Source organism: Numida meleagris, chromosome 17, assembly GCF_002078875.1.
Source record: "Numida meleagris isolate 19003 breed g44 Domestic line chromosome 17, NumMel1.0, whole genome shotgun sequence".
NCBI lineage: Eukaryota > Metazoa > Chordata > Aves > Galliformes > Numididae > Numida > Numida meleagris.
This window is the reverse complement of record NC_034425.1, coordinates 1730362-1748303: the sequence shown is the minus strand read 5'-3', so window position 1 is coordinate 1748303 and position 17942 is coordinate 1730362. Positions and strand designations below refer to the sequence as shown.

At 54.1% G+C, this 17942-nt stretch overlaps 1 protein-coding gene across 1 annotated transcript; it reads right to left on the bottom strand.

Moving 5' to 3' along the window:
• PMP22 (peripheral myelin protein 22) lies at positions 2613–15995 on the bottom strand. Its single transcript, XM_021415237.1, has 5 exons — positions 15863–15995; positions 15045–15145; positions 14016–14112; positions 7139–7279; positions 2613–3842 (listed from the first exon to the last, which is right to left on the bottom strand). Exons 2-5 carry the CDS (start codon positions 15120–15122, stop codon positions 3676–3678), a joined length of 483 nt encoding a protein of 160 aa, XP_021270912.1. The 5' UTR covers positions 15123–15145; positions 15863–15995; the 3' UTR covers positions 2613–3675.

Below are 17942 nucleotides of genomic sequence, written 5' to 3'. Positions count from 1 at the left end.
TAGGATTATTTGATTAGCAATGGGGATTAGTACATTAGTTTAAGAACCAATATATTAGTTTAGCAAAAGGAATCTGTGAGTGATAGTTCTAAAACTTTCCAAATTTAGTGGGTGAATAGTCTTGTTTTCCTCAATAATTTTGCACTGGGGACATAATAGAATACTTTCATCTTTTGCCTCAATGATTTTGTCTCACGAGAAGCACTGGGGTCATAATAGAATACTTTTATCTTTTGCCTCAAAAGGTGCAAGGACATTTTCCTCTGGTTCCACATACACTGTTTTAAAAAGTTGCTCACTATGGCCTAATAAGCAATGGTCACTTTCCAAAGTGGATGAAAGTGAGTCAAAGGCCTCAGTGATGAAGCTGATGGTGAAAAATGGGGAAGAAGTAGGTGGGCACTTGACCACCCCAGATACCACTGAGCATGCCCAAAGAGACATCAGCATGTATTTATGATAGGGCGCACTTGCTTGTCAAGTTGCCTGGCACATACTGTGAGGAATAAAGGAATGCTGCTTTCTAACACCACACTGGAGTTAGAGAGTTTTCTTCTGGGATTTCGGGTGACAATTCTATGAATGGATCGTCCGAGTTGGAGGAGGTACCTCCACGTTGGGTACTGGTGGTTCCACGTCCACCAGACAGACACCAGTGCTGGGGCTCAGAGGGCACTCACCATAGCTGTACGGCAGAACAAGGAGCAAGTGTCATGGGATGCTCAGGCTGGCATTCAGGCTTCTTCAGTAGGAGGCGAATATCAATACACGCTTGCATTTGTAAGTTCCAAGGCTCAGCCTGAAACACGGCCCATCTTACCTTAGCGTCGGTGATGGTCCGGCCTGAGCAGGAGGTGGGAGGAGAGAGCTCTGGGGCTGCAGTCAGGCAGCAGTGGCAGCCCTGGGCAGCAGCAGTATGCCCACGCCTGGGCAGCAAGGGCAGTGGTAGTGGAAGTGGCACGCCCAGGTAACACGGGCAGGCCCGGGCCCAGGCCCAATCCCGCGGCAGTGCCGGCTGCAGCCGCCGGGTGGCGGCCCCGCCCCGCGCTGGGCGCCCGCACGGAGCCGGGCGGGACCGAAACCCGCCCCGTCGTTCCCCTCTTCCGCCCGTGGCCCCCCCCCCCGAGGCTCCTGGGAGGCCCGAGTTGGCTGAGTTAAGGCCAAAATTTTCAAAAGAGGCCGTCCGAGGCCACGACCGGATTCTGCTGCTTTCCTGCCCAACCTGAGGCGTGTTGGTGGGAAATGGGTGCTCGTTCCGCCTTGGACCTTCCACACAGGCACACCGATCTGGAGCTGTCCTTTCCACAGGAGATCCAACCCCGTGCTTTGTTTTCCCTTTCGAAAAGCACCGCCTGTGTTCCTGAGTGCTCCTCAGCTGAGTTGGGAAGGGACATCTGTGTCCTTGCTGGGAGCACGGTGCCAGGCCTGGTGTGATACGGGACAGCCACCTGCCCGGGGCTGCAGTTCACAGGGGCCCTATGGGCAATCGAGATCTCCTCCTGGATGTCCCCAGAGCACCCCAAAATGATCACCCAGGGAAGTATCCCCACTGGAAGCTGTGGCCAGGGGTCCCTGCAGCCCCAGGGTGCGGGGCTGACAGGTGAAGCTGAGTGGCAAAGCTGCAGAGCACCTCCTGCTGCTCCCCGGGGACGTGGCTGGGTTTTGGGCATCTGACCTGGCCTGGTGTCAGCAATCAGCCTCAGCACACAGTGCTGCGAGAGCCGTTGTGTCTGTGCCAGGACCAGTTGCTACATCAGCTCGGATATTTAATAGCCAAATGAATGAGTGAGCATAAACGCAATGTTTCTGTGCCAGCCATGAAGGCTGCACACGCTGCCTACAATGTGCTGTTTCCCTGACCATCATTGCACCCCCATGCTCTGGGTGTTTCAGTGCACGGGGCTGAAAGGCTTCTGCTGTTTGTGCAGGATGGCAGAGCTGGCCAACACCCCAGCAGCTGGTGCTGACCTGAAACACCCTGCTCAGGAGCATTCTCCTGCTGCCTTCTGCTGGCTTTGGTGGCCATATCACAGGGACATTTTAGAGCATAGCAAGAAGGATGAGCAGGAGCGAGCACAGGGTGCTGAGCTCAGGCCATGATCTCACCACCAATGCCACTGATGCATCCCTCTTCTGACACAGCATGTCTGCCTACCGGGCAGCCTGGCGAGCTCATGGTCCATCTCAGCAGGTGAACTGAGCCCAAAATCTGCTGCATGGCATCAGCAAGCCCATTGGTGGGATGGCTGTGGAAGCAGGCTGGTGGAGCACAGCTAGGCTCTAACCCGCAAAAACGCCGAAAGCAGAAGCAACGGAGTTATTCTGACTTTTATTTCATTGCTTCTTAGTCCACACAGTCGGTATAAAATCAGAAAAGCAAAGCAAAAAAAAAAAAAAAAAAAGAAAAGAAAAACCCAAATGAAACAAAAACGACAACAACACAGTGTCTGGAGTCCTCAGGAGGCAGCCTGGGGTCTGCGCAGGTGCCCGTTCATTGCCAGACACATCTCTGACGCACAGACAGAGGACAGACATCGCGCTCTAGCATTGGGCCGGTGGGGCTCCAGCCAGAGCTGCTTCTGTTCCTCTTGACCACGGGGGGAAAAGGAACCTTGGTTATAAATGCTTTATTAAAAATAATAGTAAGAGTAAGTCATCTAAGTACAAAAGCAGTTATAAGCTCATTTATATTACACAGAATTATTTCTCGTTTCTAGCTTTGTTGTTGTTTACCTCAAGATTGTTAGCTGAATTTCCAGTGAATAAGGTTAAATTGCTAGCAGTATAAGGAATGGTAAATAGATAGCACCATTTCATACATCTGGCATTTGATTTCATAGATATACTGGGTTTGCTTCCTGCTCATTGGCACTCTAGCTCCATGCAAGGATAATGCGCATTTCGTGATGGGAGTACCCATGCTTGGGGTGCAACCAGCACACACAGAGAGGGGGCACAGCCCCTGCTTGATTGCATTCAACCTAAGTGATTTAAAAGCCCAAAATCTCAGTGGGTGTGGTGGGAAGGCAGTGGGACTTGGGCAATAAGTCATTTAGGCACTTTGGGCAATTCCTTGCTCCGAAACCCTTAGAACCTTTTGGAAGTGCCTCCACCGGCCCTGGCACCCCAGCTGCCAAATCACAGCAGGCGGGAGGAGCGGGGACCAAGCCTCTAGCTGACACCAGCAGGCAAAACTCCAGTGGAGAAGCACTGCTCTGTGCCAGTGTAAGAGCAGCCAGAGCTGGGGGTCCCAGGGCTCAGCTGAGGCTGGGGTGGGAAAGGAGAGTTCAGATCAAAGAGGGTTTTGCATGAGAGAGAAATCACCGCGCTCTTGTTACACTGTTAGGAGTAATAATTCCTTAGGCACTTTCTTTAGGCTTTAAAACATAGCGTATGGTCAACAAAAGCAAACAATACTATGTACATATATGTAAAAAGTGTTATAAATAGGTTTTTTAAACCATAGATACTATATACATCTTCAATTAACAAGTAACCCTTTGAGTGTTTCCTTTTGGGGTCGGTTGGGTTTGGTTTGGTTTTTGGTGGGAGGGTTTATTCCTTTTTTTTTTTTTTTTTTTTTGTTAATTTTCTTTTCCGTTTTCTCGTCTATTTTCCCCCGCCTCCATCTCCTCCGTGCGTGTCATCGGTGCCCCAGCTGCACTTCGCACGGCATCACTCGCGCTTCCGTAGGATGACATAGATGATGCCGCTGGCGAGGGCCAGGGGGAAGGCCAGCCATGCCAGGATATAGGCGAAGCCATAGGAGGTGTTTTCTGAGGCTTCATGCCAGTCCGTGTGCCTCACTGTGAAGATGGCTGCACCACTCATCACGCAGAGCCCTGCAGGGAAGCGCACAGGGAATGGGGTGAGCAGCAGTTCCCAGATGGAAACCCACAGCTGGACATGCTGGAGAGGATAATGCCCAATACCAGCATGGAAAATGGCTTTTTCTATTGCTCGCTTGCAAACTGGGATATGGAACGTCGTAATGTTGTGGTCCCTGGCTGCAGGTGAGTAGGGATATCATTACCAGGCTCTGAGCAACAAGGCAGCAGCCCCTGGAGCAAGCAAGGTGTGAGCATCCCCTGGGTTAACCCACCCCTTGGGCTGCTGCTCCAGACCAAACTGGCCACCCTGAGCGTCCCATTGAAAACCCTAACTGTAGCCTAAGCCATCCAACCAGAGCTGCTGCAGACACAAGCCACATTATTATTTTGGGTTAGCATGTGCTCATGCAAGTGCATCTGGAGGCCACCAAGTCCCTGCCATGGCTCTGGACAAGCAGAACCTGCTCCTCTCCTCCCCCCCTGCAGACCCCACTCTCCAACACAAAGTTTGTCCCTGTCCCCCGTGCTCCCAGCCAGCCACAGGACATCAGCTCCAGTGGGCAGTGTTTTAGCTTTGTTGCAAAAACAACCCCTCAGCACTGAGGACTGCCCAGTGCCGACACAAAGCCACCACTATTTCTCCCTGAAAACAAGCTCTTTCAGTCCATCGCAGCAGTTCTATTATACAGTTGCTGGGCTGTTGTCAGCACCACATCCCCTGCACAGATCTCGGGACCACCTACATCGAACCACAGTGATATTTGAGCAGTAATTCCACTTGACACTGCTCCTTTGTTCTGTGAAAGTGCAGAAGTGGGAATACGTTTCATTAACGCGCCACTGGGGCACTTTCCATTCTCTGAGCACGAGAGCAAACTCCCACTGCCCAGCCCATGCAAAGAGAACAAAACAATTGTCTGCAAATGCTGGTGGGACTGAGAGCAGGCATGCAGCCACGCTGGTCACCTACAGACTGCAGAACATACAGCGGCGATTGTCTATGGGAGGAATTTGGCAAAATTGGAGGTGATGGCTACAATTGCATATCTGCAGCATCTGCACTGAGTTTGGCCTGGGGAATATGCTGAGGAAGTGAAGGCCAGCTGCACTCAGCTGTTGCACTGATGCAAGGAAAATGCAGCACCACTTTGGAGCCTGATTTTAAGAACAAGCTCCAGTCTTGCCTTGACAGACCAGGAGGTCAAACAATCCCTGAACCTAGTTTCTGCAGGGCAGTGCATAGTGACAACCCAGCTGGCAGCCTGAGTGATGCTGGGGTTGGGGAGAGGGATGGAGAAGCTGGGCCAAACCCTGGATTTCCACTGTTGGAAGTTGCTATGGATGAGTACACCATGATGGATCCACTGGACAGAAGCAGCAGGAGAGGGAGAGCTGTCCAGGGCCTTTGGTACCTCTGATGGATGAAATCCCAACAGAGAAAACCCAGCCAGACCTCCCATGGATCCAAGCAGTGTGAACAAAGTGCTGGGGATGCATCCTGCTCTGCCCAACACACCCAGCTGACCTTGTGCATCTTTTCTTGCCTCTACCTACTCACCTCCGCTCAGTTGGAGCAGCCACCAATCTTTGCCCTCTGCTCCTGCTCCCTAAGGGCACCACTGGCTTGGCTTTGACACCCCACAGCACCCAGCGGTCCCATCCTCATCACCCATTAGTTGAAGCTAAGCAGTGCTGCTGGCCAGACCCTTGGCTTTGCCAAGCTGCAGCCCCCAGAAGGAGGCTTCAGCCTCCTGGAAGGCTCCAGAAGCAGCCTTCCCATCACTTCCCAGGCAAGGGAAGTCCTCTGCATTTTTCCATCAAACTGTGAGAAGACCATGTCAAGCTCAGCTCCTTGACCAGCTCTGTCTGTACCACCAGATGAAACCTCCTACAAGGTGAGCACAGCCTACAGAGCTCAAATTCAGCATCACAGCAAGGATGGACACCAGTTCCCACCCCTGTGCGGTCCATCTAAACTTCTGCCTACTGCCCTCCAGGCCATGGGAAAGCTGTGTGGAGATCAGCTCCCACTTTTCCTGACCTCTATACTGGGCTGGAGAAGGATTTGACCCAAGGAAGGAGGCAACAGGTCTGCATCCTGATGCTGCTTCCCTCTAGGACACCCAGCACAGCACGGACAGGAGAGTACCCTCCCAGTTTCTCTGCTGCCAATGAGGATGCACCAGCAGTCACTTAGGAGAGAGCAGGCTTCTGCTCCCATATTGGTTAGACAAGTTCTCGGGCAGATAATTGCTTTATTAATGCCCATTTCCTCTCCTTGTCTCCATGGCTGTAATATATTTCATCACATCTGTCTTCCCAGAGATGAACTGATATGAACTCTTCCTTTGCTTTATGGCCAAGCAGAAACTCTTATAATAGAATTCATGCTGTGTTTGCTAGAAGAGGCTAACTCTAAACTTTTCCTGAACTGCAGTGGCCAGTCACGTAGAGGATGCCCTATCTGAAGTTCAGTGGGTGAATTTTTCCATGATTTAGCAGCAGAACATACAGTGGTTTTCAGATGCACCTCTAAAGCTCTCCTAGACAACGAGCCTCCTCACCAGGCAGCTGGGTGTTAGGCTCATACGTTAGCCAGAACCTCCTTGAGCAATTTACTTTTTCTAGCTTGAACACTTGAAAATCCTCTGCACTGGTTTCATACGTGGAAACACAAACGGAGCCAGTGCTTTTGCAGCATCTATATTTGGAGAACTGCAACGTAGTACACGAACTGTGGCTCGTTTCCAGCGCTGACTTCTTAAGAGTTAAAAATAGCAGCTGACAGTTCAAAGGCAGCTGGCTCACCCTGCATGCTCGAGCAGCTCCTCGAAAAGGGGGAAAGCACCAGCCCCTTATGGCAAGTGTATAAATAATCCTTGGGTCCTCTTTGGCCAAAACAGGATCGTCACTACATCCCCAAACACCAGCAGCTGCAGTACATTTGCAATTTGCCCAGCCCAGCAATGGTGGGACCCAACACTAGCACCGGCAGTGCACACCCCAAGCCATGGGACCCCGAGTACTCCTCTCTTGCCCCCCGACATCTCCCCAGCTGGGGCAGCAGCCCTCCAGGGAAGCACAGCCAGAAATTTGGATGCACAACATCCCCTGGCAGCTGGACACCGGCATAGAGATAGAAGAGCTCTATGGATCCACACTATGCATACCCTCTTCCATTCAAGGAGCCAGCTTGGCTGCCCTCCTGCTTCTGTACTCAGGAAAGCACTCGCTTTCCCTCTCCTCTGCTTGAAATCCCATCCCCAGTGCATTTCCACACCCATCCCCATTGATCAGCTCCCACTTACCAGCAAGGATTTGGAAGATCCCGGTAAGGTAAAACCGCCCGCCCTTGGTGAGCGTGAAGAGTTGACAGAAGAACAGGAAGAGGGACAAGACGCTGAAGATGACGGAGAGGATCATCATTGCTTGGACAGACTGCAACCATTCTGGGGAAAAACAGACAGAGACCTCAGTCTGGGCATCAGTGACAGCAAGCCTTTACCACAGCATCATTTCTATGTCACAGTCCTAACACCCCATGCGGCTCCTTGGTCCCAGTGATGCTTCTGCATGGCTACACTCAGTGTGATGTTGTCTGGGGATTCTGGACAACATGTGCATGGACCAGCATGCTAGAAAAAGGAACGACAGGGCCATGTGCTTCTTGGGGAATGCTGAAATGCACTTATACTAGAAGTGCATTTCAGCTGTACTAAGAACACCAAAGCCACGTGCAGCAAGGTGGGAGACAGCAAGCCAGCCACGCTCAGAAGCAGAGTAAACACAGAGCGAGTGCAAACCTCCCTGCCCTTGTGTGGCAAACCTGCTAGAAGGAGCCAGCAGCAGCTGCCAAGTGCAGCTCTGTCCCAGAGCCGACCAGTTGAACCAGCCCCTGTGTGAGTCACTGCCCAGCTATTTCCAGGCCTCGTGGGTGTGTAACTCCCATGTAAAAAAATATATATGTAAATAAGCAAGCGAAATGCCTCTCTATCACATGAACTGCTACAGTCAGACAGAAAGAGGCAGTGCTGCTCACCACCCAGATGGGGCCATGCTGACAAGTATCACCGCCTTTCTTTGAGCTCATAATGGATATTTTTAGTGTTCTAGCAGATCTTGAGTGGTCTTCAATGGTACGACACCAATTCATTCAGCAGGAAAATCAGACACGTGCTCCTGCCACCATTTGACTCCCACCCGCTATGCTGCCCAGGCTGCACACTGCAAGGAACAGGATTCTACAGCAAAGAGCGTTTCTGCAAAAAGATGGCTGGAACACAGCAGAACTTCCAAAAACAGCTATGCTTTGGCTTAGCAACCTTCAACATTCGGTGCAGCAAATGAGGCCCTTCGACAGTGCGCAGAGCAGAGGTGAGTGCGCTTCCCCATCTCGCCCCCTCCAGCAGCACTGAGAGCTGAATTTGCACCAGGGAGCGCGGTGCAGACTCATGCCAGGATGGTGATGACGACACACGCCTGAGCCCTTCCAGCAGGCTCCACGAGAGAATAGCAAATCCATGCCCGCAGGGAACATCCTGTGCAATTTAGTAATGTCTGTCTTGTTTGACTTCAGCCCATAAATCCTACCTCTTGTCTCTGCGTTTGGCCTCCTGCTGTTCGTACAATAGAACAAATGCAGTCCCTGCTCACGAAAGCAGACAGAAACCACCCAGCGCGGCCTCTGCTCATTGCAGACAGCCTTTTTCCTTCCCTCCTTCCCATGCTCCCCATGCCAAATTACTCCGTAGCATCAACGTGCCTGGCTGAAGAGCTGCTGCATTCCACTTGTTCCAGTGCCGCTGGGTTTATCTCCGCATGCAGCAGTTGCTGCAATTCGTTAGGACAGAACTATCAATTCTGTCACTTCAGGAAATGCCAGTGCGGTTTTCACACAGACATGCACACCAAACATCCTATATTTTTTATCCATCTCATGCTGGCTCGGCAGGAAAGCCCCTGCCTCACACTGCCATGGGCACCAGAGGGGATGCTCACATCCAGTCCTAACTCACTGCTCAGATCAGGGCAGAGAAATAGGGTTAGAGGGTGGCCAGCTGCTGACTGCCATCCCATTGCCATGCTCCAGATGAAAGGCTCCCATGCAGGTCCTTCTGGCATTTCAAAGGCCACAGGACCAGGCTCGCAGAGGAGCCCTGTCTGCTCGGAGGTGGATGTCCAAGTGCAGGTTATTTTAGGCAGAGGCTGTCTAGACAGAAAGCTGAGCTGCCCTTTTAATTACATCCGCCTCCCCAGGCCTCGTTTTTGGTTCTGAATGCAAATGATTTTATGGGCTTTGCAAAACCCCTTTGTCATAGAGAGCCATGCCAGGATGCCCAGCTCATTACTCAGAGCTGCAGGTGCGAGCAGCAAGTCCAAGCCCACAGACGTCAGCTGTATTAACACAGCTAATTGCCTTTAATTCCTTAGACAGCACCGCTAAAACTGCAGCTAGCAGTGCTGCCTCCTCACCCCCAAATACTTGCAACTCCTTCACTATCAGTGCTGGGCCCCACCTGTTGGACTGAAATGAAGCAGGTTCCCCCAGAGGTCTGGGTGCCACAGACTGCACAAGGGGCTGTCACTGCTGGGCACTCCCAGGCTGCTGTTTGTGGTTTCCCCAGGCACCACCCGCTTGTTCCATTTTTCTCCTACGTCTCTTCAGCTCTCTGTTTATATCTTTGCTCTTCAGGACGAGGAAGAAAAGGGAGCAGAGTGGAAAGGACAGATAACGCCTACCCAGCACTTCCTGAGAGCACATCATGGGCAGCCCTACAGCCCTTCAGACAGTCAGGAATTACACAAGAAGCTTTTAGAAAGGAAAGTCTAAAATTTCCCTAAGCTCTGCAAGCCCCCATGTGCTCACGCCGCCACTGACAGCCTAACAGCAGGGAAAAGACTTCACCCTGGGCTGCTGAAGAATGCGTTTCTCTACCCTAAAGGGCAAGATGAAAGAAAGAAAGCTAGAAGAATAGAAATCGCAGCTGAATCCCCCAGCAGAAGAGCAGCTTGTCCACATCCCCCTTCCAGCAAATCCCCACCTTCCTTGCAGGAAGGTTTTATACTCGAGGAGGGGTGCAGGGTTGATGGGATGGGACAGGATGGGATGGGCAGAAGGGTGCCCCTGGCTGGGAGCAGAGGGCCATAAAGGACAGGCGTCATCTGGCCAGTCAAACATCAGAGACATGCAGTTCTCTTGGGACCTGGCCAAGGAGAAAGAATAAAGTGCACATGGAAGAATATTAATCTGAGCAACCAGCTCATGCACTTGTTGCAAGGCATGACTAAACTTAGTGCGGTGCATTAAAAACATCTGTGTGCTGAGACCTGCAGCTTGCACTGCTTATCTGTCTTGCCTCTTACAAGCTGCACACTCAAAATGCAGCCACTTCTGGGGAAGGAAACAACCACTAAGGAGGTTACTGTAGAGTATGATAGCTCCAAAACTAAAACGAATAATCACATGTGCAAGGCAAACTTGCTCCTTCAGTGCTGGGAGCTGAAGATCAGCAGAGTCAGGAACAACGTGAATATCCACCAGCACAAAGGTGGCAGCTGAGGTCTGGCAGCAAAAGCTGTGTTTTCTGAGCAGAGTTATCCAAAGCAGACCCTCAGATTTCCAGGTCTGATCAGGAACGTGAACTGACCCCACATCCTTGCCTAGGAGGAGGACAGGACACACCACAAGTGCTGGGGTTTGTAATGGTTTCGAGCTCCAAGAATGGCAGCTCCCTTTGCTCCAGTCCCACCAGCACAAAGCTGAACCTTCCCAGCCGTGCTGCAAGCCGCTCTAGCTGGGAGAAGCAGGGTATGCACCCAGCAGCCTCTTCTTCCCTGTCCTCGTGTGTCTGCTCCCTGGAAAGAACCATGGTGTGATGGAGTGAGGTATTCCTGGAAACTGTCCCCAGAAAGGGGAGTCATAAAATCCCAAGGTATTTGCAAGGGGTGCAAATGAACAGGTGGGAAGCACTGAGGCTCCCAGCTCTTTCCAGTCCTCTTCTGCCATTCCTTTAGAAGGAGATGAAATCCCCAAAGCACTCCACTCTCCTCTTGTCCTCTTTTCCTCTTGTCCGTCCTCCCTTTTGGCTTAAAGCTCCATCCAAGAAGTCTCGAAGGCTCCACAGCTCTCCAGAGCTGGCCCATTCAAACAGGCATCGGCTCTTTGGCAACGTATCTCCATTACTCAGCCCCAAGACCAACCACAGCCATCCCATCAGGCCACTGAAGCTCACAAAAGGCAAAACCCAGTGCTGCCAAGGTAGCAGCAATCTGCTGGCACCATTGCATCCACCTTCCATCAGGTGCATGATGTCCATGCAGGCTCCAGGCCCCTCGGGGTGACTCTGACCTCCTCCCGGCTTGTGCTTGAGAGCAAGTGGAGGTGGTAAATGCATCACTTCAGGACCTCCAGAGGGTTCGTGTGCTGCTGAGTTAAAGTCCATGCCCCAGGAACAGGGATGGGTGAACCCAACCTGAGTGATGGGGACATCCAAGGGTCTCAAGTTCCAAAGCTGCTGGGTTAAGGGCTCTCCAACACTGCATGCTGTAGTGGGCCCTGGTTTCACAGCCCTGGTTTCCTCCCACAAAGCCATCTTCCTTTAGCTCCTCTTCTAGGGGAGGCCAACTGACCTCACATAGCTGAGAGCAGGGAAATCAGTACTGCTCCCTAACCCCTCCGTACCAGACGTGCTTTGTGAGGCAACAACAGAAGCCTGGTTTGAAGCAGAGGAAATTCCTTTCATATTGTAGGCAACACAGTTATGGCAGAAATCAATACATTGCTGAAAGAAAACAGCTTCCTATTGATGGGAACATCTCTGCTCTGGGCGACCCACACGTGGTTTGCTTGCAGCTGTCACATCAGCAGATGCAGGAGTGCACCCCAGGCTCTCAGCCATCACGTGGATTGGCAGGCTGCGCCTTTCCCAACGTTCGGGGTTTTCTTTTCGCTTTGAAAAAGCCCCAAACCATCAGCCTGCCTATGATGAAGCCACAGAGCAGCAACATGAGAAACTGGGAGGAGGCAACAGGAGAAACATCCCGTGATGTTACAGAAGGGTGTCCCTGCCGGTCCCCACCGCTTCCCTGCATGTGACATTCCCAAAGTCAGAGAAAGAGTAATAGAGTGCTGTAGAACAATCTTCTTACCCGCATTAAAAAAATACCCTCAGATATGGGGAGAAAAGGCCACTTTGGGGGGGGGGAGGGACGAATATTGCTGCTGCAAACTGGGGGTGGGATCTGTTGAAGAGCACTCGGGCAGCTCGGTCCCGTGCTGCATTGGGATGGAGCAGCCGGGGGCTGGAGCGCAGCACAATTCTGGGATTCAGAGCTGAATTCCTGAGATAAGTCTTTTCCAGGAATGTCTGACAGTGCAAACGAAGCAAAGATTGCAACATTTTTTCCATAGTTCTCGGCCTCTTGAAAAAAAAAAAAGGCATTATCTAAAAAGCAAACGCAGAAATGGATGCAACACGCGGGCGGTGGTGGAGCGGAGCAGTGGGCAGCAGCCCCCGCCTGCATTCCCACCTCCCTATTCCTGCCAGGATGCGCTCAGCGGAGGAATTTGGGAGGTGGGGGCTCAGCGCAATGACCCCCCCTCAAAAATCCCCATCCGTGTTGAACGTGCCAGCCCAGGCCCACCTCATCAAACCTATTCCAGCGCTATGCTCAGACCGCTCCTTCCCCAGAAAACGGCGGAAGAAATATCGCACGGCCGCGGCCACTCTGCTGGCCGGAGGAAAAACAGCTGCCTCCACACATGGAGCGAGCTCTGCCAAAGCCCGGAGCGAGGGTTCCTCGCTCCCTTGGCACGTGGCCGTTAACCGTTGAGCGCCGTCCTTGGCACGGGCACAGGCACCGATTCTTGGGGCTTTCTGCAGCCTGCAACGCGCACAGCCTGTGCTTTGAGAGGCTGAAACGAGAGCGGTCTGTGGCGGCTGCTATAGGGTCGTTTGTATTTTTGAAAGTAAGCAGATTCCTCGCAAAGAGAGCGCGAGGAGCGCAGCGTAAACAAGAGCTGGGGCAGAGAGCTTTAAATGAAGGCCTGAGCACGGTGCAGCTCCGCGCAAAGAGCTGCCCACGGTGGCACCTTATCAACCAAACCCCACTGCTCCAACCCATTTGGCCCATCTTGCCTACAGCCCCTTTAATGATAAGAGATTTAATGATAAGAGATCACTGGCAAGGACCCAGAGGGTCCCAGTGGAGCACGCAACACAGCCTCCCCCGATCCAGGACATTCAGAAGTGGGGGGCTCCTTCTCAGCTCCATTTTGGACAAACCCCTCTCATCACTGTCATCACCACACATGTGATCCCGCAAACACCCAAAGCAAGCGATGCAGGTTGCTAGAGCAGAACACCTGGGGAGGTGTTTATGAACCAGGGTCCAAATCTCCACCTTTTTCAAGCAGAAATTCAGCAGTTTTTGTGCACATGTGCCCAGTGGTGAAGCACCCCAGTGCTGGGGATGGCTGGGGCTCCACTGGGAGCCAGCATGATCCAGTGGGATCGCTCCCAGCCTGGGCCTGGCTCCAGCTCTCCCTCCTGGCCCTGACACCAGCAGGCGTCAGCAGAGCCCCATGGTGCATTCCTCCCTCCCAGAGCATCAGCCCCCACCCATGGGTACCAGCAGGCTGCAGATGGGGGTGAACAACGAGCCCCCACATCCCCAGCCATCTCCTATCACTACTAGACCCTTCTGTATGGCCACACCAGGACCACGGTGCATTGTCTGGCTCCTGCGCCAGGAGCACACTTTTGGAACAGGGCAGTGGCAGTGTGACTGTGCTCCCAGTGGCACCAGTATGGTCCATGGATTGCTCCACTGATTTCACTGGGAAAATGAAGCCAGGCTAACTGAAAACAAACACCACCGACACCAGCCCTGTCTCCTGGGAAAACTGAGGCACAGACTGCTCTGAATCTCCACACACACATTTGGAGTTATGACTACTCCCAGGTGCCTGGGAGCTCCACATCCCAGCAGGAACTCCTCTCCCTCTAAGCTCAGAAACCAGCTTGCATGGAAAAACCTCCCAGCATGCATCACCCTCCACCCAGCAAAGAACACCTCTGCCAGCTGAGCCCAGATGTGCCCACAAACCACCTGCAAAGGCCGATCCCCCTCAGTTTCACTTGCCCCAAGGGGCAGTGGCAGCAGCGACAGCCGGGGGGCACTCACCATTTGTGGATGATGTCAGGCACTGGATGATGGCACCGGTCCCAGAGGTGCAGTTCTGCCATAGGTCCGCCGTCTGCCCGCCGTTCACGAGCCATTGCTGCAATGAGATGCAGCCCCGTGAGCAGGAGCCACGCACCCCGGCCACCACCCTGCGCTCCCAACCACGGGCTTTTCTTTAGGAAGAGGTTTGCAGAGCAAATACTCGTATTTGCTTTTTGCTGCTTTGGCCTCAACGGCAGAAAAAAAACAGAAGCTCTTTATTCCCTTTAAACGCGGGCCAGGTCCCGTGGGGGACGCGCGCTCCCCTCCCCGCTGCGTCCCGCCGCCTGGCCGGGCGATATGAATGCTGCCACGTGATTCCTAATGACTCGGAAGGTTTTTGTAAATTCTTCCACTGCTGCTACTACCAAAAAAGAATTTAAAAAGGAAAGGAAAGAACGTGGTGAAGCAAGACTGAAGCTCACCAGCTCCACAAAACCGCTGTGTTCTAAAACGAAGTCAAACCTCTTTCTAACCTGACTGGGCTCCGGGCTGAGAAAAGTGCTGGGAGACCCACGCAGCACCCGGCCCTCATTACTCCACTGTTTGCAGAGCTCACAGCTTGGACATCTCGAGGAGACGCTGTCCCTATCTCACAGCCCCAGCAGAGCACATCTGGAGAGCAAAACTGCTGGTGCTGAGGCCGCAGTACCCAACCAGTCCCACTCTGCTCCGTTTTGCTCTGACTGGCTGTACTGGTCCTGCAGGCTGAGCCCGTTAGCAGCACGGTTTCGCCCACATGGATGCGGTTTGGGTGATGTGAGCACACACACAATGTGGATGCACTGAGCACCCCCGGCTGCACCCAGCTCCCACCCATCTGATGGCAGAATGAGAGGAAGAGTTTTCAGTGCAAAATACACAAAATCCCACTGCTAGCAAGGCAGTCGTCGGGAAATAAACTTTTCCTGCAGAAAGCTGGGCTGGAAAATGAACCACAAATAAAACTAACACCTTCCGTCCTTCCCAGTGCCTCGGTGCCATACTTACGCTGACGATGGTGGAGACGAAGAGGAGCACCAGCACGGTGACGTGGAGCACGATGATCCCCAACAGCAAGAGCAGCATCCTGGCGGTGGTCTCGGGCACAACTGGACGAGGAGAGGGAGATGCTGCTGAGCATGTGGGTGTCTATGTATGTGCGCCTGTGTGTGCGGATCGCAGCCCCAAGGGCAGCAGGAGGCGCTCCGCCGGCGGTAGAGCCAGCCCGTCCTGCCGGGAGCCCCGGCCCGGGGCGGGGATGCTGGGGCACAGCTCCGGGCTCCTCCCGAGCCCCGCGACGGGGCGGGCACCCGAGCTCCGGAGCTCCGGGGTCCTCCAGCCCTTCTCCCCGCGAGGAGGGCTCCTCGCCTTCATCTCCCACAAAATTCCGGGGGCTCCCCCGAGCCCTCTCACCGGGAGCATCCATTGCCCCGCTCCCCTGAGGAGCGCCGGGGGGCTCCCCCGGCCTCTCTCCCCCGGGGGGGCTGCGATTGCTCTCCCCTAGATGGGTGGGGGTGCTTCCCCGCTCCATCTCCCCTTCGTGCCCCCCGGGAGGTGTCTCTCCCGGCCCCTCTCCGCCGGGTGGAGAGGTCCCAGCCCATCTCCACACGGGACCGCCGGGCAGCCCCTCCGGCCCCGCTCCTCCGGGGAAGCATTCCCTCTCCCATCTCTCCCGGGGATCCCCGGGGTGGGGGCGCGTCCCTCTCCCCACAGAGCTACCTCGGACCCTTTCTCTCGGGCTAGTCTGTCCCGATCCATCTACCCCGGGGACCCTCAGCGCCCCGAGGTCCTCCCGCGTCCCCGTCCCGGACCGGGGCCGTACTCACGTCGCGGAGCCGGGAGCGGCGGAGCGGAGCGGGCAGCACGCAGCGGAGCGGGCGCGGCGCTGTCAAGTTTCCCCTTTAACCGGGGCCACCGCCCAGCTTGCGTCTGCGGGACAGGGAGGGTCCTGCGGCCGCTCCTCCTATAAGTGCGGCGGCAGCTCCCGGCAGTCAGCCCGTGCCGCCCTCTCGCAGCCCCCAGCCTGTCCCTGTGCACAGATCCGGGACCCGCACCCAGCCCCGGCCCCAGCCGGCATCCTGCGGGGCTCCGCTCCGGGGGGCCCGGAGATGCCGCACTCGCAGTGGGGCTCTACTGCGTGCACTCACCCCAGTGGGGGCACACGGATTTGTGGGACAGCATTTGGGGAATGCCGGAAGCTGGCTGTGCCAGAGTCGAGGGGAATTTTATCTCTGATCTGTACAGTGGGGCTGTGTTTGGCAAAGTGATGCCTTTGTGACTTACTGCTCGTTCTGGCTGGCTGGCAGGGAGCCTCAGCCCCCGAAAGCCTCCTCCTGGGGAACTGATGACTGAGCGTGTAGGACCTCAGAGAGGAAGGGGTGCTTGCACTCGGGTGCAGCAGCTTTCACACATTCTTCATTCACAGCGGATCTGTTGAAACAGTCCTCACCCTCCATAGACCCAGAGGGAGCCCTAAGCACCGTCACCACCCTCCCCGTCACCTCTCCCCTCCGCACGCACCAGCTCCAGACTGGTCCTGCCTCACTGCAGAGACAGATGAATTCGGCATCCAGCTGCTGAAACTGTAAATCATGGGAGAAAGAGGGAGAGAAGCGTGCTTGGCTCCTTCCTGCTGGCAAGCAGCCATGTTCCCTGCAGCACAGGCTTTGGCTGTGCCGCGTGTGAGGGGTCTCATCGCACGCATCAGCCAGAGGGAGTTCAGAATGCTTTGGGGAGGTGCACAGGGGAGATGGGTCAGAGCCCCCCGGCCTCACGCTGTGCTCCAGCCCCCGCTTTGCCACCACCTGCACGATGCCACCGAGGTGTGCTCCAGCAGTGCCAGCCCTCACTTGTGCAGAGGGAGTTTAGTCTGAGCTCTCCACTCCTGTGCTTCTGGGTACGTTATCTACCCCATTCCCCAAGAGCACAACAGGGAGACACACGGCGGTGGCACAGAGCCGGGAGGCGTGGGGTCACACTGCGCCTCTGTGAATGTGGGAGAGCACAAGCACCTCATCTGCCAATCGAAGCAGTGCCAAAAGCAGCTTTTTGAGCACGGGAGAAACAGCTGAAACTCAGCTCTGTCTGGACCAGGCTCTGAGCACCTGATGGAGCTGTAGGTGTCCCTGTTCATTGCAGGGAGCTGGATGAGGTGGCCTTTCATGGTCCCATCCAACTCAAGAATTCTATGATTCTATGAAAGAAGCCACATGAGGGAAATGAAGCCTGTTTTGGCTGTGAGTTGCAGATTAGAATCTGTGGAGGGAGCCCAAAGAGAAGTACCCACTGATCCAGTGCTCCCTCACGTCCTTGGAAAGGTGCATCGTCCAAATGGAGCGGGGCTCTGGGAAGATACCGTGTGTGCATCCTGTCACAGCAGCTCAGGATGGAGGGCCGTGCTGCTGCAGGCTGCAATCACATGGAATGCTGCAGGCAAAGCAAGATGCATACGAGCAAGATTCACCACCAACTGTGCAGGGAAGGACGTAGGGTGAAAAGGTTTCATAAACAGTGAGAGAAAAATCGGAACATTTTCTATGGGATCATTTAAAACTGTTAGAATGCTTCAGTTTCTAGAGTAAGGTAATGTGAAGTTAGGAAGGAAATTGTTTGTCGTATAACATTAGGAGGCTCAGTGGCAAGCAAGGGGCTTCAAGGCTGGTCGGGGTGCAAGCCTCACTGGGCTGCATCCATGGCATCACTGGGACCACACGGCACAGGCTCTGCCATTGGCCCAGCGTGTATGTACACCTCTTCCACTGCTGCTGGCCACAGCCAGGTGGAAAGGAAGGAGCCTTTTCCAGCTACACAAGATGACCAGACTTGCTCTGAATGTCTTCTCCTGGATGGAGGTCCCCAAAATCCCAGGACTTCGCTCCGTCATCACAGTTTCAGGGAGTGGCTTCT